General features: G+C 35.7%; 1 protein-coding gene across 1 annotated transcript; it reads right to left on the reverse strand.

The window, feature by feature from the left end:
• Nucleotides 1–7258: 7258 nt before the first annotated feature.
• Nucleotides 7259–8410, reverse strand: LOC110897030 (putative F-box protein At1g53370). Its single transcript, XM_022143973.1, has one exon. The coding sequence runs from the start codon at nucleotides 8408–8410 to the stop codon at nucleotides 7259–7261; it is 1152 nt and encodes a 383-aa protein (XP_021999665.1).
• Between the last annotated feature and the right edge of the window lie 14790 nt (nucleotides 8411–23200).

The raw sequence follows: 23200 nt of genomic DNA on the forward strand, positions 1-23200 counted from the left end.
CGTGGTTATGTTCAATTGTTCCGTCTTTTATCTCCCAGGTTTCATACGGGTGGTTTCGGACAGCCAGCAGGTAAAACGGGCAACCGGTTTTTTTGCTTCCAGCTTTTCTAAGTGTTGCTGTACTCTGGTGCTCACCACCACGATCACATTCAAGCCATACCCTCCCGGTTCTTCCCCCGATTTTCTTTGATCGACGGGTGACAATAACGAAACCATCCGCATTTGCTATTTCTTGTATCCGTTTCTTTAGTTCATCTAAGGAGTTGAAAACCTGTAACATCGACAATAATAATAATAATAATAATAATAATAATAATAATAATAATAATATAATAATAATAATAATATAATAAAAATAATAATAATAAAATTAATAATAATAAAATATTAATAATAAAATAGTAATTTATACCGTCTTTTTTAAGTACAGACTGTCCAGAATGGGAGGTGCTTCACTACCATATCTACCATATCCACCATAACCACCATATCCTCCAACGTCCGAATTGTTTTGATGAACATAAGGAGTGCCCGGGGAAATGAATTGCTGATGATCACCGTCTCCTCCATATCCACCGTATCCCCCGTATCCACCGTATCCACCATATCCACCGTCCCCTCCGTATCCACCGTCTCCTCCGTATCCACCGTCTCCTCCGTATCCACGGTCTCCTCCGTATCCACCGTCTCCTCCGTATCCACCGTCTCCTCCGTATCCACGGTCTCCTCCGTATCCACCGTCTCCTCCGTATCCACCGTCTCCTCCGTATCCACCGTGTCCTCCGTATCCACCGTCTCCTCCGTATCCACCGTCTCCTCCGTATCCACTAGCAGGGTATGAGTCATCTACAGGGGCTGTTTCATCAACAGGAGGATGCTTGTTCAAATCTAGAAACGGGCTGTTTTGTTTTCCTTGTATACTAGACACAACCTCCTCTTGCTCATTAGAATCGGGAATGCCAGACTCCTCCAAAATAGACAACCGTATCATCATTAGTAAATAATAAACGAAAACAACAAGTAATTATAACATTTACGCTAATAACTGTTACCGGAACGCTTTCGTGCCCCCAGTTTTCGCTAGAATATTGCCCGAAGATATAGTTGCCGTTCCAATATGATGACATTTCAACACTCCGGGATGATAATAACGCAAACACAAATAAAAAAACAAACAGAATGTGAGTGGTTTCTTGTTGAAACCTCGGATGTGGACCAAGAACGCACTGTAGGTTGCATTTTATGGGAGCTAAAGACGCCTCGTATAGGTCTTTACTCCCCGTATGCCTTTAAGTCATGTCAGACATAGTCCCTTCATAGTCAAATCGGTCAGTCCAAGACGCCTCGTATAGGTCTATACGAGGCGTCTAAGGGCCTTCGTATTGGCCCCTCGTACAGGCCTAGACTCCCCGTATAAGTTGACTGATGTGACGTTGTACGAGGTGCAGAAGTTGGTCGGGAAAAGCAACCCTATACGCTTCGTATAGCCCTATACGAAGCGTATAGAAGGGTGTGAATTTAGGGAACAAGGTGTCTGAATATGTACACCCTATATAAAGTAAACTGCAACTGCGAATTCAGTTTTTTTATCTGTACTATTTTATTTTTGTTGGATTTAAAGTACGTCGATGTGGATGTATGTTGTTTGTATTGAAATATAATAAAGATTATTGTTGATATTTTTGTGAGAAATCTATCTACTATAATAAAAGAAACCAAGTTTTGGACACATGTCATTCATTGAAGGCATCCTCATATATATACTTATCTTATATTAACTAATTAAATAAATAATAAATTAATATCAAATCTTATCATACTTTAATAAAATATTATCCTCAAATCTAAATTGTTAATTTAAAATATTTTTAAAACAAATATCTCTCTTTCCTATCGTATATTAAATATATAAATAATAAATTAATGTTAAATGTTATCCTAATTTATTAAAAATATAACTTTTTTTATTAACTGGTATACAAAATTATATTTATTCAACTCGTGTAAAATACGGGGTTTTCAAAAATTTAACTTTTATTATTTACTATACAAAGTTACATTTATATAACCCGTGTAATACATGAAGTTTTTTAAGATATAACTTTTTTATCATTTGCTATGTAAAATTAGATTTATTCAACACGTGTAATACACAGAGTTTTTAAGGATATAATTTATTTTTATTATTTGGTAGATTTTTCAACCCGACTATACACGGGTTTTTTAAAGATACGACGTTTTTAGTATTTAATATACAAAATTGCATTTATTTAATCTGTGTAATACACTTAGTTTTTAAAGATATAACTCTTTTTTAGATCTATTCAACACGCGTAATATACGGGTTTTTAAGTATGTAATTTTTTTATCATTTGGTAGATTTATTCAACCCGATTATACACGGGTTTTTTAAAGATACGATGTTTTTAGTATTTAGTATACAAAATTACATTTATTTAATCTGTGTAATACACATGATTTTTAAAAATATAACTTTTTTATTATTTGATATATAAAATTACATTTATTTAACCCGTACAATATGCGAGTTTCATAAAGATATAACTTTTTATTATTTAATATATAAAATTACATTCATTTAACCCGTGTAATACACGGGGTTCTAACCTAGTATAACAATAAAAGCATCTATATCTTTATATAGGAAAAGATCAAATAGTAAGTTAATTTTGGATAGGAATGATAGGAAGCTATAGGATTATAACATGTGGTAAATTTTAAAATAAAGAGAAAGGGTATTTTAGACAATCTCATCATTTATTCTTCCTTCTTCTCCCGAGTTACTTCAAAACCAACCATTTTCAAAACCCACCATCTCCAACCTTTTCTTCAGTTACTATCTCAATAATCACTACATTATAGTGTGATTTTCGTCATCAATCAATGTTTCAACCACCCGATCAACGTGTTCTTCAGCTTTTTCGAAGAAAACCCAGTTTCATTTCATTCAAAATCTCGTTTTTTTCTGGTGATTTTGAAGATAATCACTTGATTTGTTCGATTCAATCGCTGATAAGTGTTTCTATTATTCAAATTTCGTCAATTGATGAAGAAACGGGCTTCGATCCATGTAAGAAATTCTTTAATTTCATTTTCACGATTTGGGTTTTTATTTAGTCATTGCGTCTTACGATCTTCGCGGGGGTCCGGGGGCGGCAGCCCCTGGTAGCGGGGTCCCAGGGGCGGCAGCCCCTGGCTGGGGTTGAGCTGCCAGTACTGTACTAAAAATGCATCAGAAAAAATAATTTTCCAGAAATTGGCTCATTTCGAAGACAGTAATTCGTAGACAATTCAGACAGTTCACAGAAAATTCAAAAACAGTTCACAAACAGTTTTGTGTGTCCATTGCGTTTTAGAAATAAGAGAGTTTTATGTGTTTTCTGGCTATTGCGTTTTAGAAAAAACACATTTTTAAGTATCTTTAGTCATTGCGTTTTAGGTAAAACACATTTTTGAAGTGTTTTTAGTCATTGCGTTTTAGGTAAAACACATTTTTAGGTGTTTTCAGTCCATTGCGTTTTACAGAGAACACTTTTTTTTGTTTTTTTAGGTCATTGCGTTTTAGAAATGAGACATTTTTAAGTGTTTTCTGGCCATTGCGTTTTACAAATAAAACATTTCTTTGTATTTTCTGGTCATTGCGTTTTACAAATAAGACATTTATTTGTGTTTTTTGTGCATTGCGTTTTAGGTAAAACACTTTTTTATGTGTTTTCAGTACATTGCGTTTTAGAAATAAGACATTTCTTTGTTTTTTCTGGCCATTGCGTTTTACAAATAAGTCATTTCTTTGTGTTTTTTGGTGCACTGCGTTTTAGAAAAATGTCATTTTTTAAGTTTTTTTTTCATTTCATTTTACGTAACTGGTGGTTTTTCTATTACGTTTTACACAACTGGGTTTAAATTTTTTTTTTAAATATAGCAATAGTATACTCGTTTTAAAGATAAAAAAACGCTCGTTTTTTTGGTGCAATTTTTATAAAAAAAAAATAATGTCGTGTGAAAGAGTTATTAACGTTTAAAAAATGGGGGAAATTGGAGGAGAGAGAAACTATTGGTTTGGATTGACTAGAATGCTCTTGAACAAACTCACGCGTCTTTTTTCTTTCTTTCAATTTCCCTGATTTATTCTTAGTCCTTGATTAACTTAATGGATGGTCAAGATCACTTCCTAGCCTTCCTAGCCAAATAAACTTCTTATTGTATCTCCACCCATCTATATATACTGAAAAATTTAGTTATATCAACTTTTTACAACCTTCATTATGAGCCTCATAAATATATATAAAATTTATAAAGAAAATTCATTAGTTTAGGTATTTAAAGTAATTGAATTTGGTTTTATGTCATTTAAGAGGTTAATATTAAACGGTGGGCCAATTAAATTCATAAAATAAGTATACATATACATAAAATAGAATTCGAAGAGTCTAATCAATTTGCAGTCGTTTGATTGGTCTTAAAGTATCATTTAGGGTGTATATAAAGCATTTTCCAAAACATTTGAAACCTCTCATATCATTCGCTACACCCCTTTGTTTTCCCCGACGTCGGTGACAACCTAAATGTCCTCCCCGTGTCTTCTCTGTAACCTCCATAACTTTTGACACACTGTTGCTTTTATAGAAGGTAACAAATTGAAACCTTAAATTGTTTAATTCTAACAAGCAAAAACCTGAACCTGAATTGAACTACCACCATCACCGCTGCCGTCAGGGTCGTCGGGTTTTTGGAGTGGCAGCGCTGCCGCCTGCCCACCGCCACTACTGTTGATGCCGTTATCCGCTGCCGAAACGCCCAACGCCAACCACCAAATCCTCGCCACCTGTGGTGGTTCGCTGCCGCTGCTTGCCGTTCGCCGCCACCAAATGGTAGTGGTCGGCCGTTTCTTTACGAGAGAGAGAGAGAGTGGAGTGAGAGAGAAACGGTTATTTAGTATGGTGTGGGTGTGACGTGCCGGAGGTCCGGCACCGGAGTGCCGGCCGGAGAACGGCTCCGGTGGCTGGATCTTGTGAGAGAGAGAGAGAGAGGGAGAAGGTCTTGAACCTATACGCTGCGTATAGACCTATACGCAACGTAGGTAACTCTAAGTGTGTAGATAGCTAACCAGAGTGTGTAGATAGTTTGACCCATCCAAAAATTCTCCATAATGACAGGAATTTCGGCCTGTATATGTACCTTAAACTTTCCGTTCATTTTTATCAGAGTGAGTTGAAATTTTAAGAAGTTTGATGGGTTCCTTCAAATCTAAGAGTTAAAAACGAAAGTAGAAATATAACCCAAATTAAGATATAAGATATCAAAACTAAAAAAATGCTTTTCTTCAAAGTATTCACGTTTGATTCGTCTGTGCAGTCTCTTCTGTCTGCTCCGCCCAGGTCCGTTAGGTGGTGTTTATTTTTCTAAAAATGATCTGCGAAGTCTCTGTTGTCTGCGTCGCGCAGACCACTCGCAGAAATTGCCATCTGCAGACTGTTTGTTTTTCCGAACAAGTTTCGTTAAAAAAACGTCTATGTGAGCTCTTCTTGGTGCATACTTAGCCCAACCAATTCTAAGATCTTCTAACTTTTTCAGAAGGTTAAACACCACCACAACCCACCACTACCGTCCACCACCCACCCTCTATCCATCACCATCACCACCACCACCGTCCACCACTCACCACCGTCCATCACCACCACCACCTTCCACCACCCACCACCACCACCAGTTTATTTTTGAAGTCTACATACGTTAAAAAACAAACAGTCTTCTTTTTGCAGAATTCAGAAGTTTAGTCCATTTCTTCTTCTACAAACGTTTGCACATGTAGTTCACAGGCAAACATTTTACCTCTTAAAAAACAAACAACACCTTAATGTCCCTATAATTTCACCAAAGTTTGTTTCTACAGAATCGGCAATCTTAGCGAATTTATCCCAATAAAAAACCGGGACATAAATGATGATATCAATTGGAAGTTGGGCACACCAACCACCAAATACAACCAAATATGGCAGCCCATATAATACAACCCGGTCAAAACTTGTATTAGCATTTCTCAAAACAGTGACATCAAAATGAATATAAATCGAAAAGTTTAAGAGAAACCCAAACTCTACCAGTGCTCTATAAATGAATCCATTCAGAATGAAGGAAAAACCCCCAATGAATATTCTTAAAGATAGCATATGACTAACTGTATACAAACAAATTTGATTTATATATCATCAATGATCAAACTCTTTCAACAACAAAGAATATGGATAGTCAATTTCTCACTCATATTCCATTCAAGCAAACTAACACATCAGAATCATGAAACAAAACCAATAACACATATCACAATGTCTTCTCACCCATTCTAGCTGTGAAACGTTGGACGAGAGCTTCAATTGTGGTCGCTGTTAGGTGAAGAGGATGAGGCGAGAAAACCAAACGAATTGCCTCATTTTATAGCTACCCATAATGATCCATAGCCTTTTTTTGTTTGACCCATTTTGACTTGTTCTCCATATTTCCTTATTTCATTTTTACCCATTTGAACCCATTGAAACATATATTTAATCCAATATGTCCCATAGTCTAATAGGCTTAAATAAAAAGTCTAAATAGACCCATAATAGTAATGCCCTCTCCAGGTAAACACAGAAACAAAAAGATGTCAGCAAATCTTATCCAAATTGTCCGAATTAAATGATGTTTTCGAGCAGTTACTCGATACTCACACAACAAATCTTGAACCTGGTTGACCGATGACGATTTTCATGATCAGCAGGACGTTACCTCAGAAGATTTAATCAGTTTGAACTGTTGTTTATTTATTCGTTAAGGTAAGGTAAGGTTTGTGTCCTTTGGTAATAAAGTTAAGTGATCCCAATTTTCAGAATTTCAAGTCTACAAATATCCATTTAGTTCAGCTTGGAGTCAAAATGGATATTTGTATTACAGAAACATATATAGCATAATTCTTGTAGTCAATGAGCAATTATTCGAAATTATGAAGATGCTAGCAACAGTTTAAAGGACATTTGGAAACCCATAAAGCATAGCATAATTTTAACCGTTTAGCAATAATTGTTCAACAACTATAGATTTAATTGGGTTGGTAAAATACTACTTAATAGAATAAATTGCATAAGAACATACATCAAACAGCGACCAACAAAATGCAAACCTAAACTGCGAAGTATGAAGCAGAACCAACATATGCCCAAGGATGAACTTGCATTGGATCATCTAGTCTTGTTATGTTCCTCTATAAAGGCACCATGCTTTCAACATAATACTTGATTTGATTGAACTTCACGGTTTTTGGGCACGAAAATTGATGACCCAGAGTGAACTCTAATGATTTAAAGCATCTTTTCGTCAAGTTATAGATTGGTACGCTCATCACGTTCCCAGCCACCTTGCTCGTGTAAAAGATGATCTCGTCCATATTAACTTCTAACGGGAAGAGGATAGGGCCAGTTAATTTGATCAATGACTCAGGGAATGTAATGAATTCTTGTACCCAAACACGAGTTTCAAAGTCATATAATATCCAGATATGCATTTTGTTGCTTTCCACCACATGATCACGACAAACAACTCCTACACAACCATTGATTTTTAGGATACATTGATTTCTAGGCACAATAGGAGTGCTGAAGATTGAAAGCTTCTCTGTCCGCAAGTCAAACCTCAAAATATTTAACGAGCTTGAGCTTAACATCGTTGAATTTATTACACTATTCACACAAACACTACCTCTTGTGAGTGTCAAGTGACCCGGTAAACAACCAACAGGATGATCCATAGCGATCGGAGAGATCTTTCTCCAAGAATAATTTGACAAAGAGAAAATCATAATCTCTGTTATTGTAGGTTCAAAAAATATCCTCATCATCAAAATCTTATGTTCATTGGTGCATTCATTGAAAGCAAATGAGTAACGCACAACTCCTTTTACATTTATCAGAAAATCCGGATAAGAAAGTTTAAAAATACTATGCGTGCTAGGGTTAATAACGAAAACCTGAGCATGATCGTAATCAGAAAAGGGTTTCATGCTAGTAAACAATACTAACCCATTCAAATGTTCGGCTTCAGTGAAATCAGTAGAACAAGCGTTGTCCAGTGTCATGAGATGAGTGACGGGTCCACCGTCATGAGGAGCGGAGAGAAGGTGTAGTTTACGGGTGGAATCGTCGTAAGCAGAGATGAATAAAGCGGTACGATGGGCAGCGGAGGCGCGGGTGAGGTGGAGTTTGGTGAATGTTGGATCCGAGATGCACGAGAGCCATGGTTTAGAGACGGATTTGAATCGGAGTATGGATTTAACGGGGAGTCTAGAGAGGATCTCTTTGATGATTTCACTTAGGAGTGAAATATTTGCCTTCCTGGATCGATCTTCTAGGGTTTCCATTTGCCTGGAGGTAATTCGAATGAAGGGTTTTTTGAAAATATATAAAGTAAACTGCGAATTCAGTTTTTATATCAGTGCTTTCAATCTTTTACTATTTTTTTGTTGGATTTAAAGTACGTGGATGTATGTTGTTTGTATCCTTATCTCTCTGTATTATGTATTAGTAAACCAGAAATCTTTTTGTACACGTGTCACCCTCTCTCTCTTTTAATAATAATAGTATTACATATTAATTTTATACACAAAATATAATATAATATTAAATAATATAGTTAGAGATAAACGTCTAAATTCAAATTTAAATAATAATTATCTATAACAAATATAAATGTATCCAATAATATAATAAGTATAATATTATTTAATATAATTAGAGATCAAACGTATAATTTCAAATTTAATTAATAGGAAATTACTTTTTGAGTCCCTATGTTTTAGTGGTTTTAACCACTTGAATCCAAAATCAAAAAGTTTAATACTTTGAGTTTCTAACCGCTCATTCACACCCTCTGTAAAAAAAAATTCAAAAAACATTTTGTAAGGTTGAGTTTTCTAAGTTCTCACAACTTGTAAAAGTTTTTATTTTACCCTAACCATATATATTTGTTAAGATAAAATATATTATTTGGATATAAACTATAATTACTAATAAAGTATGAAATCACATGTACAAGTAACGAAAACATAACTGTTCTTTATTTTTACTAATTTATCTAAATAAATCATTTCATTAATAAGGATTATATACAGGTTTATAATTTATATTTTTCGTTACTCAACCCGTGTAATACACGGGGTTATAAACTAGTTTAATTTATATATATATATATATATATATATATATATATATATATATATATATATATATATAGATGCCAATTTAGACTTTGTGGTTTGACCTTTGTCAGTTTAGTCTAATGGTTTATTTTATGCTTCTGAGTCCAAAAAGATTTCATCGTTGCCATTTTAGGGCCATTTTAGTCCACTGGGTTAACTTTATCCATTTTTTCTATTAGCGAGAAGGGTAATTCGGTCATTTTATATCTAGTTCTGTGAACTAGAAAGACAATTCGGCCATATAAAATGACTTAATTACCTTTTTCGTTAACAGAAATAATTGATGAAGTTTTCTTTCGAAAGGTGTGTTTCAACGATGAAGACAATCCTAGACAACCCTCGGGTCCCGAGTTCGAATCCCTGCCCACACACCGGTGTCCTCCTTTTAAACCGTCACGGGGTATATTTTCGTGGAGTGCATGGATCGAACTGGAGACCTAGCCCAGGCGGGAACCACCCTAAGGTGTAAACCCTCCCACCTCCGACCAGCTGGGCTGGCTATCATCGGCAATAATGGATTAAGTTAACCAAGTGGACTAAACTGGCAACGATGAAACTTTTTTGCACCCACATGCGAAAAATGAAAACTTTGAACTAAACTAACAAAATAGCCTAAACCACAGGGACTAAAAAGGCAGTTAACTCATATCTATTGTAACACCCATAGTAATTTTTTAACATTACTATAACATTAAAGTAAGCATTTTATATGAAAAATGTCACTTTACAAAAACTTTTACATTATAAGTATTTAAACATGTTTACGACATCCCAAAACATAGTCGAATGTGTTTACGTAATCCATTTTTTATAAAACAAAACAAAAACAACTGTGGAAGCTTCATTGAGAGGTGTGTTGGTGCATATGTCTGTCGACTTCGTCTTGTATCGAGTCTTGTATCTAGATAGGATAAACCAGAGCTCGGTAGTCAAAGAAATAGGGTTTTAGTGCTGATTGACCAGTTCATGCGAAATGGCCATTCCCCACGAAATGGACATGTCAGTTTCATGGGGAATGGAAATCCTATAAATAGGTGATGTTAGGCTTTCATTTGTAACTTTTGCAATTCCGGTAGCGAAGCTATGCCGAAGTGTCGGATCGATTTGTAAACTTGTCAAATCATTACAAACGACAATTAAACTACTTTCAAGTACAAATCAAGCTGATTCAACATCAAAACGTCTGTTTCCGCCTCTCGTTTTGATCGAGAACTCTTCTGAACGACTCGTTTTGGTCGTACAACGATCCTACAATCAATCTGTTTCGGATTGAAATCTGGATCAATCTCGGTGAAATTAGATCTATTTCAATTGAATTTCAGTTTGATTCGGTGAAGCTGGATGTGTTTCGAATGATTTTCGAAGTGTTTCGAACAAGTGTCAATCTGATTTGATTACTCATGTTATAAGTTTTAGATCTAAAAATAGAAAAGTTCAAAATCAAATCTTCATTCGTTTATTTTGATTCGTTGTAACATTTTGATTGGGTTATTTGATAGTTGTGGCTGGGATTTAGTGTCAAAAAGGTGTCAGTCAGTCCACTATATGATAGATCAGTCAAATCAGCATTTGATGAATATCAATTTTGTCGGTACATAATTTAATCATATAACAGCATGTAATACTGTCAGTTTGAATGTGCATTGATTGAAAATCATTCAGATTGTTTGAAGTTATCATCAGGTCGCATGATTTGATTAACAAACCACCTTGCACGGTTAGTCAACTATCCGGGTTGCATGAAATAGTTCCAGGTTGTACGTTTTGATCATTCAGATCGCGGGAATTTCATACCACAAGAGATCATACGGTGTGAGCCAGTTCGCTTGGAGTTGATCCAGTTCGCTTGGAATTATTCCAGGTCGTACGAAGTGGTTAATAGGTCTTCAGATCGCTTGTAGTGGTTAGGTCGTTTGTAATTCATCTCAGATTGTACAAGTCAGATCGTTTGAAGGTTAATCAGGTCGTTTGAGTGTGATTCAGATTGTGTGATTTGTGGTTTCCAGTTTGTTCCAAACCATCAGCTCGTTTGAAATTCTGATTTTGTAAATTTTCATACCAAAACATGGATTATGAAGAATTAATGGCGTATGTCTATTACGAATCTCAGCAATATATTCCTATGAAGGAAGAAGAAGAAGAAGAAGAAGAAGAAGAAGAAGAAGAAGAACCATTTTCAACAAAGGAAGTTTCAAGAAAAGCACCAATCTTTGATCACTCGTCAGATGAAGAGAGTGACGATGACAGTGAAGAAATTTGTAAACTCGAAAATTATCAAAAAGAACTATCTCCTGAAAGTTTCAAATTTTATTTTGCAGATAAATTGGAGAAGCTAAAGCAGAAACGAGCAGCAAAAGAAAAGAAAGGGATAAAATGTGAGAATGTTGCTCAGGAAGGGAAGCATGAACAGAGTGAAGAAAGTTTTGCAGATCTTAAAGAAACTTTAAAAGAAATGGCAGACAGAGCGCTCATGGTCAAGCCGCAGGAAGTAGAACAATCTAAAACATCTTCTGATAACACTGAGACCAATGGTGCAACTCAAGAGTCAGTGTCTGTCGAAACGGAGTCTGTGGAAACGAAATCTGTCAAAACGAAGTGTCTCAAAACAGAGTCAATCGAAAAGGAGTCAGTCGAAAAGGAGTCTGAGTTCAAATCAGAAAATCTGGATATCAAATCAGGAGAAAAATCAGAGTCTTAGTCTGATGGGTTTGTAAACCAGAAATTAAAACTGATAAACAAGAAAAGGTTTTTGAAAAAGTTGAAACAATTCCTGAAACACCATGCGAAAAAATGTTTAAAACCCTGCATGGATTGTCTTGAAAAAGACAAACAGTTTCAAGAATTGAAGAAATATACTGACAACGTAAAAATTTGATCTTAATGATGTGAAAGAAGCTTATGATACTTTATCACGTTCAATCAAAATGATTCAAAAGGAAAGTATAGAAAATGATAAAGCTACTAAGTTGTTCAAAGAAACTGTCATGGAAAAGCAGATGGAGATTAACATTCATCTGGACACAATCGCATCTTTGAAAAATGAACTTGAATTGATGCGTATTGAAATAGAAAGAGTTGATAAGAAATTGATCAGGTATATTTCATCGTCATGTGTGTTTGATCAGATTATTCCTTAACAAGCTGATTTCAAAAACGTTCCACCCCCAATGTGGAATCATTACACTCAGAAGTATCAAGATGGGGTGGAAGAAGCGTTGAACCTCAAATTGAGGACAGAAGAGAATGAATTAGCGGAGAGCATAGATGTTACATTTTCTCCGTCTGACACCGACAACGAGTCACAACTTGTGAAAACAGTTGTAGACCAAGTGTTGGATAAAGAAAGTGATAACTCTGATTTCAAAACAGTTAAAAAGGTTTACAATAATGAATTTCTGACATCTAAAAATAATTTGAATGACGAGACATTCAAAGTGGCATATACTTTGAATGATTCTGACAAATTATTTTCTAATGACAAATTTCCAATAAGAAGTGTTCAAATTGAAAAGATTCAAAAGGTTTTCAAATTAAAAGAAATTAATATTTCTGAAATAAAAGATGTAAATCTTACCGAAAAACCAAAAAAAAAATACACTTCAAGAGTTTAACAAAGATTGAACAAGAAAAAAGGTTACAGTTCTGGTTCTGGTTTTCAAAAGAAACCAAACCGTAACAGTAATTTCAAAAAGAAAGGTTTAGGTTTTATTCCGCCAGAAAATTATAAAAATGAGAAAAATTATAAACCAAAAACTAAATTTGTTTCAGGAGGAAGTTCGGAAGAAGGGAATGAGAAACCATTCTGGAGATAATCAAATAAGGAGTTTCTCGTTGAAAGGAAAAAGAATATGATGATGAAATCTGAACCAAGAGTTGAACGAAGAACCTGTTTCAAATGTCAAGAGGTTAGACATATTTCTTGGAATTGTCCAAGTCTACCAACACAAAACAGGGAGTTTCTTCTAACTCAAAATTGAAAGAAAAATGTGTTGAGAAAAAGGAACAACCAATAGAAAATTTCAAAGAGTTCAAAAATTCAACTTTCGAAGTTGGTGAAAACTCGAAACATTTTTACAAACGAAGAGTAAATTTGAATAAACAAAAATGGGTTGTTAAAAGTTCAGATGATAGCTCTGGCGATGAATCTGATCGTCAAAATCAGAGGAGCCACAAGTTGATCTAAAAGGAGAAAATTCAGTTCCGCCGATGGATGATGACAACTTTCCACCATTGCGGGCTGAAAATTTAAAATCAAAAGTTGGAAAAGTTGAAATTTCGAATCAATTCTATGCTAAAAAGAAAGAATTTGATGTCGAAAAGGCGTTTAATAGCAAAGTGAAAAATATTTTTGGAAAAATGGTCGAGGGTAAGGCCAAAGGGGTAAAAGAATTTTATGAAGCAAAAAAGGAATGTTCAAACCCCGAGTAAAATTGAACAGGTTACACCCAAACCTGGTCAGGCTTGGGTGTCTGTATTCTTTGCTTAAAATCCTGACTTGCCGGAGCTCCCAAGTTGGTAATCGTGGAGAAAGAATTGGCATCTTTCTTGAAAAATATTTTTGTGAAAAACTTAAAAGTGTTAAATTTTACAAGTGGATGAATGAACAAGGTGATGAAACCCCAAGTTTGTGAAAAGACAAACATAACTAATTTTCCGGAAAAACCATTTTGATTAAAACTTAAGTGTTTTGAAATCATTATGGGAAAATAGTTTGTTGTCAGGGGGATATCTGATTGTTTATGCCAAGTGGATGGAGATTTGAAGCAATTTACATCAGTTTGTCATTTTATCTGTACAGTTTATTGCTTTCTTTTTTTCAAATTTTCCCGGAAAATCAAAAATTGAAACATATTTTTGATTTTAGGGGGAGTAAAAAATTTAGAAATTTTGAAAATTTGAAAAATCCAAAAACATGATAAAATCTAAAAGCCAAAATCATCGAAAAATTTAAAATGAGTTTTGTTGAGAAAAAGAGGAAATGATTGTACATCAGTGGACTATCACAACAAGCTAAAGATTTGGAAAGATAAATATGTGATAAACGGTCTCACTGATGATATATCAGTAGGTTTTTATACATTTAGTAGATTGTTTTCGAGATATAAACCTAAATATCATAACTTACTTATCTCGTGGGGAACATCTCTCGGATATATAGGTAACCCCTGAAATCTTGTTTGAAGGGCTTTCTATTTCTGACATACTAGGTCTTTGTACGTGATGATATCTGGGGTATTATACCAGGACTTCTGATTTTGCGGGAGCAATAGCCTAGTCCTCGTATAATGCTCTGCACTGCTTTAATCTTAAAGCTCACCCTTAGCATAAAAAAATGATGAAACATTGAAAACTGCTAATCATGTGCTGTTGAAGAAAAGATCCCCAAACGGGACACACCTAAAAGACGAGCCATCATCTCTCTGATTTTGCGGAAGCAATAGCCTGAGCTCTCATGGTCTCGCATTACTCGTTTACAGATATCATTAGTGTACATTCACCTGTAAGACTGAATATAGGAGTCTGGATCCGAGAGTATATTCTGAGGTGGTACACGCGAATAAGTTTAAGTCATTAAAACACTAAATTCATATCTCGAAACAATTGAACTTTGTGTGAAAATTTAAGTGGATCAGTATATTGACAATCTAAGTGAATCGTTTAGAACTTAAAGTGTTTAAAGCTCAACTGTGTTAGTGATTTGTCTCAAAAACTGATATGATCCTCTTACACAAACTTACAAAAATATTGTTTGTAAATATTTCTTTACTGCTTTTCATTAAAAACAAAATCCAAAAAGATTGTGTTTTAGCATAAATTTAGAAAAATCAAAAAGATTTCATTTCATCTTATTTTCGACAACTGATGTTGGAAAGATGATTTTCAAAATTCCGAGTGCTAAACATGATGAACAACAGGTTGCGAGAGTTTGTTTGAAATGAGAAATGATTAAATGGTTTCAAATTAATGAAATGTCAAATTTGAATGTTTCAAATACTAGTGGTTAAACATAGATTAAAATTGTTGTAAATGAAAATCTTATGTTTTGGGTAGAGTTTTTGCAGATTGTGAGTTCCAGACTGCGATCCCAGCTTATCGAAAGGGGGAGTCTCAAGACAGAAGAGCCAGTTTCTGATCCTGGAACTGTGATCAAGACAAAAGCTGATGTTGCTGATGAGTGAGAGAAAGAGAAAAGATTAACGGAAGCTTACAATGTCAGATACTTTGGAGAGAGCGAAAAGACTGATCAAGACTGAAGACTTGTCATACTGAAGACCTGACACCAAAGACTTCGTCAACATCCAAGGGGGAGTCTGTTGGTGCTTATGTCTGTCGACTTCGTCTTGTATCGAGTCTTGTATCTAGATAGGATAAACCAGAGAGCTCAGTAGTTAAAGAAATTGGGTTTTAGTGTTGATTGACCAGTTCATGCGAAATGGCCATTCCCCACGAAATGGACATGTCAGTTTCATGGGGAATGGAAATCCTATAAATAGGTGATGTTAGGCTTTCATTTGTAACTTTTGAAATTCCAGTAGCGAAGCTCTGCCGAAGTGCCAGATTGATCTGCAAACTTGTCAAATCATCACAAACGACAATTAAACTACTTTCAAGTGCAAATCAAGCTGATTCGACATCAAAACGTCTATTTCCACCTCTTGTTTTGATCGAGAACTCTTCTGAACGACTCGTTTTGGTCGTACAACGATCCTACAAGGTGTGTTCGGTTCATTTTCCTAGCTTGATCTTCATCCGGGACCTCTTAATATGCTCCTACGATCAAAACCAACTTAGAAGTTAGTTTTGATAACTTAAATATAGGATTAAACAAGGTCATAGCATCAAACAACAAATTAAAACAAATTTTCCAGGTTTTACAGCTCTCGCGGGCCGTGAGAGCTTACTCGCTCTCGGTCGCGGGCCGTGACGCCTTGTCGCGTGGCGCGCCAGCTTCTAGGTGTTCTCTCGCGTGCCGCGAGGGAGTCCAATTTCCAGCAGGCCCGTATCAGGGACCTTCATATATGCCCAGCTATGTTTTTAATCGAAAACCAAACGTTAAAGTGTCATAACTTTTGATCTACTTATCCTATTCGCGTGATTCTTTTTCCTACGCGACCGTAATTTGATTCTCCATCATGTGGAGTTAAATTCAACATCCGAACTGATAAAATTCTAAATTTTTAAGCATTCGGCTTATAATTCAAATTCAACATTTTTACCCGTTTGTATTTAAAACCACCAACTTGTTTCTTAAACAACCAAAATACATACATCAAAGTATCTAACTCCAAAATCCTTAGCTTGTGTTCGTAATTTTTTTTTGAATTATGCGACTAGTACGCAAACTATATGCATAATCCATTTTGACCCGTTTAGTCGATTTAAGTAATTTTAGTCTAAAACTAGCTCTTTTCATTTCATACATCGTAATTCCATATCTAAACTGTTTGTTTATATTCAACCACAACTAATTTTATGGTGGATTTAGCATATCAAACCTATTAACCCAAATTTACCCTTCGATCGGTCACTTCACACAAATGACCATTTTTATGCCTTTTACCCACGAATGTGCGTGTCTATAACTTTTATTCATATTTAATGATTCCACAATTATAACTCAAGTTCCTAAACAACCCCTTCGGGTCGTTTGCCCAATTTAGCCATCAATGGCATTTTGGTCAACTCTAGTTCTTCATTTTACGACGAAGCACTTTCTCTAAATATTTGACCAAAAATACCATTTTAACTACAAATCTAATTATGCGTACCTGGCTCGGGTCATAGCATTGACCCGTTTACATATCTTTTGCTTTAAATCTTTCTAGTTAAAGCAACGCAAACATACGTTATTCCCTGTGATCACAAAACTAAACAAGCGATCATCAATTAATATTGTCAAATGATTTTACCAATGTCATTTGACCTGTTTAGTCCGAATGACCATATTCCATTATGAGATGATATCTAGTTACCATCTCGCCTTTTTTACCCATTCTGGTTTACATCATAACGTAATGTTTGAAGATTTCTTATTTGTTCATCGTTACATGACTAATTTACCAATTTACCCTTTTTGCCATTTTTTTATGGTTTCTCACTATTTTCACTTGTTCCGACTCATATTATTTACGTCGGAACATTATAATTCTATTAGTAATTTTTCTTTATTCATTTTCAATACACACAACTGATATATACTATAAAAAGGGTGTAAGCTCTTACTTACCTTGCATTCGAAACACGCTTTTCCTTCACACTTGTTTCGTTTGACACGCTTCCTTTCCAAGCGTCCACCTAGCTTGTCAAGTGTCAAACTATCATCATAATTTGTAAGACGGTTAGATTAGTCATCATTAATTATGACTATTCCATCTTACGAATTTTACATTAAAATTCACCGTTTGATTTCATTTTGGTCAGTTTGACTTCTAAAGGTCAAACTGCCTGTTAGCATAAGTGATTATATTATGAAACTCGACAATACCTTTAAGCACTTTGTCAAGTATCCGATAGGCATTATTCTTACGCCACAATTTTAACTACTTTTCAAGTCTAAGTTCATGCTATTATTAACACCAATTTAACTTAGCTCTCAATTATCTAAGCTAATTATTCATTTGTTAAGCAAGAACTAAATGTTTCTATCTACATGTAAAACCCGTTTCATCATAGCATTAGACATTCAACCGAACATCTAATATAATCAAGTTCTACATATTAATTAGTAGACATCATGATTCCAAATACCTATTTATATGAACAAAATCACTAATTTCATCATAATATACAAAACCCATTTCAAGTCACATATGAGCATTCACTCGAACTTATAAATTGCTCAAGTATTTTGCTCCAATTATCAAATATGATGATTCTAAGCACATGCATATCATCATCTTTACTATCTAGTCAAAATCCACTTGGCTCATACATGATTAATTGACTAATCACTAGTTTATGGCACAATTCTACAAGTTTGCATCCAGGGTTTGTTCCTAAACATAGATTCAACCCAATATCACTCATATATACAACATTCATCACATAAATTTCAATTTTGGTGTTCATCATAAATTCAAAACATCACCAAATTACAAAATTTGACATACCTTGTGATCTTCTAGCTTAGGTGATCACGAATTTAGTTAAGGCCCCAATTCTTAGCTTGATTTCCCCTTTGATTTTTGAGCAATTTTGTGAGTTTTAGGGTTCATGTGTAAGAACCCTTCTCCTGGCTCTAGTAAATTCCGACCAACACACACACACTTGTAAAAATACTTTTCTTCAAAGTATTCACGTTTGATTCATCTGCGCAGCCTCGTCTGTATGTGGCGTGTATGTCCATTAGGTGGTGTTTATTTTTCTAAAAACGGTCTGCGCAACCTCTTTTGTCTGCGTCATGCAGACATTGTCATCTGCAGACTATTTGCTTTTCCGAAGATGTTTTATAAAAAAACGTCTACGCGAGCTCTTCTTAGTGCACACTTAGCTCAACCTCTTCTAAGATATTTTAAGGTCTGCAGAAGGTTAAACACCACCACCCACCACCCACCACCGTCCATCACCACCACCACCACCGTCCACCACTCACCATCGTCCATCACCATCACCACCACCCACCACCACCACCCACGACCACCACCGTCTACCACCACCCACCGTCCACCAGCACCACCACCCACCACCACCATCCGTACACCATCACCAGATTATTTTTTAAGTCCACATACGTTAAAAAACAAACAGTCTTTTAACGTTTTTTTTTACTGTTGATACACTTTATGTGGACGCGACTCGGCTCGGTTCGACTCGGCTCGGTACGACTTGGTTTCGACACGCTTAGGTCCGGCTCAAGCCCGACGTCATGACATTCCTCCGTAGTGCGCCCCAGAGTTCGACACACGAAGCACGGAGCGCCACAAGCTAACATCACCATGACATCATCATAGTGATGTCATGAACCTTGGTCAAATGAGAGTTTCAAAGAAACTGCCATATTCAACGTGCATGGAATTGATTTAGGCTTTGTCTTCACATTGGGCCTCAACTTTCATCTGGGCCGTAACATCAACTTGGGTCAAACTAGTATCAACGAAACAAGAAAAGATTTAAATTGTATGTCGACGAAACAGAATGTGTTTCGTCGACTTTGTTTGTTTCGCCGAGTTATTTTTCTGTTTCGTCATAGTCTGTGTCTGTTTTAGTATAAATAGGTCACATAGTTTCTGTGTGAAATTTGGACATGAGAGACCTGTGAGACTTAGTGAAACTCTGTAAACATTGTTTGTATATGTTTCGGGTTGTACTCATCCCTAATCAATAGATATTGAATCTTTTGGTTACGTGTTCTTATTTTACACTTTGTTTGGTTTGCACCGTCACGGGGATTCCGCACCCGTTACCGTGTTTGTGATAAACAAGGATAGGTTTACGTTATCGATCCACCGGAAAAACGGGACCTACAAGTGGTATCAGAGCATTGGCTCTAATCCTTGTTTAAAACCAAACATTGTTGTGTTTTATCAAGTGGTTTTTATTGTTTTTCCAGATTTTTGTTCTTGAAAAGTTTAAATATTTTCTGGAAAGAGGTTCAATAATCAGCTTGAAACTTGCTTGTTTGCCAAAGTTTTGGTAAGAACCTTTATTATATTCTCGTTCACAAGATAAAAATCGAGTTTTTAGTAAAAGTTTTAAGCAAATTCTTGTTCTGAAAATTTATTCCGTGAAAAATCTGGCCACTGTTTTTCAGTTATTCATAGTGTTCTTGGCTGTCTTTAACTGTTCTTGATAATATCTGTATGTTTGATCTGAATCTTTGATGATATTGTTCTTAAAGTGTTATTGATTAAAATACTGATTGTTTGAAATTTGTGTCACATGCATGATGGTTAGTTGGTAAAAATCTGATAAAGTAAGATGATGGTTTGACTATAGAGGGTTTGTGTCAGAAGATAAGATTTGTGAAATATCTTTTCCTTGCTTTTCATTTTATCTTCTGACACTTTGTTTGCTTTTCATTTTACTAGTCAACGAAACTCAACAAAACCCATTATTTAAAAAAATATATTTATAAAGGAAAATCTTTGTGTTTCGTCGATTGGCCCCCCCTTTTTAAAAGTAATCTGTTTCGCCAACTTCCTCTTTGGGCTCTGTTGTGAATCTTGGGCCAAAGATTCATTTCGTCAACTAGAAAGCCCACAAGACCTTTTCTTTCGTCAACTACAAAGCCCAAAAACAATATTTTGTTTCACCAAGAAGCCCAAGTCAAACACGTGTTACATCAACCAGATTTAATTTTTCTTGTTTCGTCGAGTAGTGTTGGAATTATTTGGGCATAAAAATAATTTGGGTCTCTAAATAATTCTCTGTTTTGTAAAGCCCAAAGATTAAAAAAAAAACTAGTATTTAGTCTTGTACTGCATCACTAAAACCTCATCCCACGAAAGATTGTGAACCATTATTGACTGTTATATTTTTAGTTGACTTTTATTTAAAAAAAATCATCCATTTGTTTTTAGGTTCTTCATCCATTTTAGTTTCATAGGCCTAACAACCATTTCTTTGGGTTAGCTGTTTTGTTCATCATTAGTTAGTGGACAAGGCTCTTTGTATAAAAGTCAGTAAAAATTAATAGTTAGTGGGTTTATAATTTGAAAGTTATTCGTGGACTGGGCTGGTGAATCATTCAACGGAACATGGTTCTGTTTTCGTGGTCTTGTTTTTTTCGTGGAAGGTGGTTTGGGCCTTGTCGTTCATTTGGGTTTCGCATTTGGTGTTTCAAGTAATTACTCACAAATAACAATCCAATGTCGAGCTTCTTTCCGTTTCCACATTCAGCTCCTACACCGGTTTTTGATCCGAGGGCTTATATTCCTATTCCAACACCCCAACCTCCACCTCAAGTTAGTACTACTCAACCTCAGTTCGATCCGAGCGCTTATATTCCTGTTCCATCACAACCACAAGTTGAACCACAAACATTTGGAAGACCTTTTGATCCAAATGCCTATATTCCAACACCATCTCAAGCTCAACCTCAAAAGGGAAACCAAAATCCTTTCAGAAATCAAACAGTTACATCCACGTCCAACTCAAATCAAACTGATGAAAGGTGTGACTGGTCTGTACAATGTGGAGGTGGAGATCAAGGAGGAACTGTGTTTTATGCTAAAATCATCAAGAATGTCAACGATGGTGAATCTTCGGGAAATGATAACGGTTCAGGATATAGTGGTAGTACTGATAAAGATGGCTCAGGTGTGAGTGATTACAGTTCAGAATCGGACATCAATGAAGGAACTGATTCTGAAGCTGATAATTTGTCGAATGATGCCAAGTAGACAAAAGGTCAAAAATCTAACTTGATCAAGAAAGCTGATGCTACATCGAAAGAAGTGGAGAAGATTCTCACTGAAGATGGATCTTTCTCTTCTCAGATTGCCTTTGTGGCTAATGTCACAGCTTCTACAAGTCAGGTACAATCTAAAACTCCTAGCATATGTAGTGATTGTGCCGATATGAAACTTAAATGTGCTTAATTGAAACGTGAATCTGAAACGGTTCATAGTCACAATCAAAGTTTGGTTATTGAACTATCCAAGTGCAAAGAGGCAAACATGGCGTTAACTCGAAACGAAAAGGATTTTAAATCTGTAATTGAAACCCTAAAGAAAGGTGTTTCCGAATTGAACAAAGTTGTTTATCATAAACAAGTTAGTATTAACGATCATATTAACCTTGTTGAGGAAACCAAAAAGGAGTTAGCCATTGCCAAATGCGAGCATGATGCTATCAAGCAAAAGTTGGAGAGTTATTCTAACTCCCGATTTGTGCTCGATAACATCATAGACGTTCAAAAACTGAAAGGTAATGAGAAAGGCGTAGGGTATAAGGCGTGTCCACCCCCTTTGAGACACAACTATACCAAAATGCCCGATGAAGAGGATATGCCTCGGTATGAACTCAGTGTGCCTCTTGATTATGAGGAAGTTACTATTGGCCTAGGGTTCAAACCGGACAATTCATCGGAGGGCTCATCTGATAACAAAGAAAATTCATCATGTGCTTCAAATCAAAGTCCTCCAACCATTGAGGACTATGATTCTTCAGATGATGAATCAGATGTGAGTGACCAGGATGAATCACTTGATGAGACGAAAGGAGTAGAAATTCCAATTGAGAATCATATTCTTTGTGATCCTCCTACTCCTGCCGTGCAACCTGTTGCCAAGCAAGTGAGAGATCCTGTCAAAGCTGTCAAAGATGTCAAGAATGACCAGGAAAGTGTGTCTGCTGTTAAACGTGATAACGTGTTGTATACTTTGGTCGGTGATAGTAAAATTTATTCAAACAAAGATTTTCCAATCAAAAACGTCAATCAATCTTTGATTGACAAAGTGTTTGAAGATACTACAAACAAGTTTTTGGGAAAGACAATTCCAGGAGTCATTGTAACTCAATTTGATCCAATTCCAAAAGCTGAAATCAGAAAACAATTTGGAAAACAGAAATCACCGACAAAGCAACAACCAATTGCTTTTAAGGGTAAACAACAACAACGAGCTCCAAAGCCAAAGGCTGTGTTTGATTCAAAAGGAGCTCGTTACAAGAAGAAAACAAAAGACGTTAAGTTTGTGGCCTCCAAAGGTACTGATAAAGTGGAGACTTTTGAAAATAAATCTAATACCGATTTTGTACAAAAAGTCAACATTTTGAAACGTAATAGTGATAACGATTACACCCAACACACAAACGGGTGTGAAGCTAGTACCTCTAGGTCTACAACTTCTACGTCAGGTCGTCGATCAGATTCTCCTAAGTTTGTTGAAAGGAGAACTTGCTTCAAATGTGGGAAATTTGGGCACATCATTAAAGACTGCACAAACTCGCCCAAACCAAATTTTGTTGAAAGAGCCCCACCTGAAAAGGTTCACCCACAACGTCGTCCTGTTT

The sequence above is a fragment of the Helianthus annuus genome, chromosome 2 (genome assembly GCF_002127325.2).
Source record: "Helianthus annuus cultivar XRQ/B chromosome 2, HanXRQr2.0-SUNRISE, whole genome shotgun sequence".
Taxonomy (NCBI): Eukaryota; Viridiplantae; Streptophyta; class Magnoliopsida; order Asterales; family Asteraceae; genus Helianthus; species Helianthus annuus.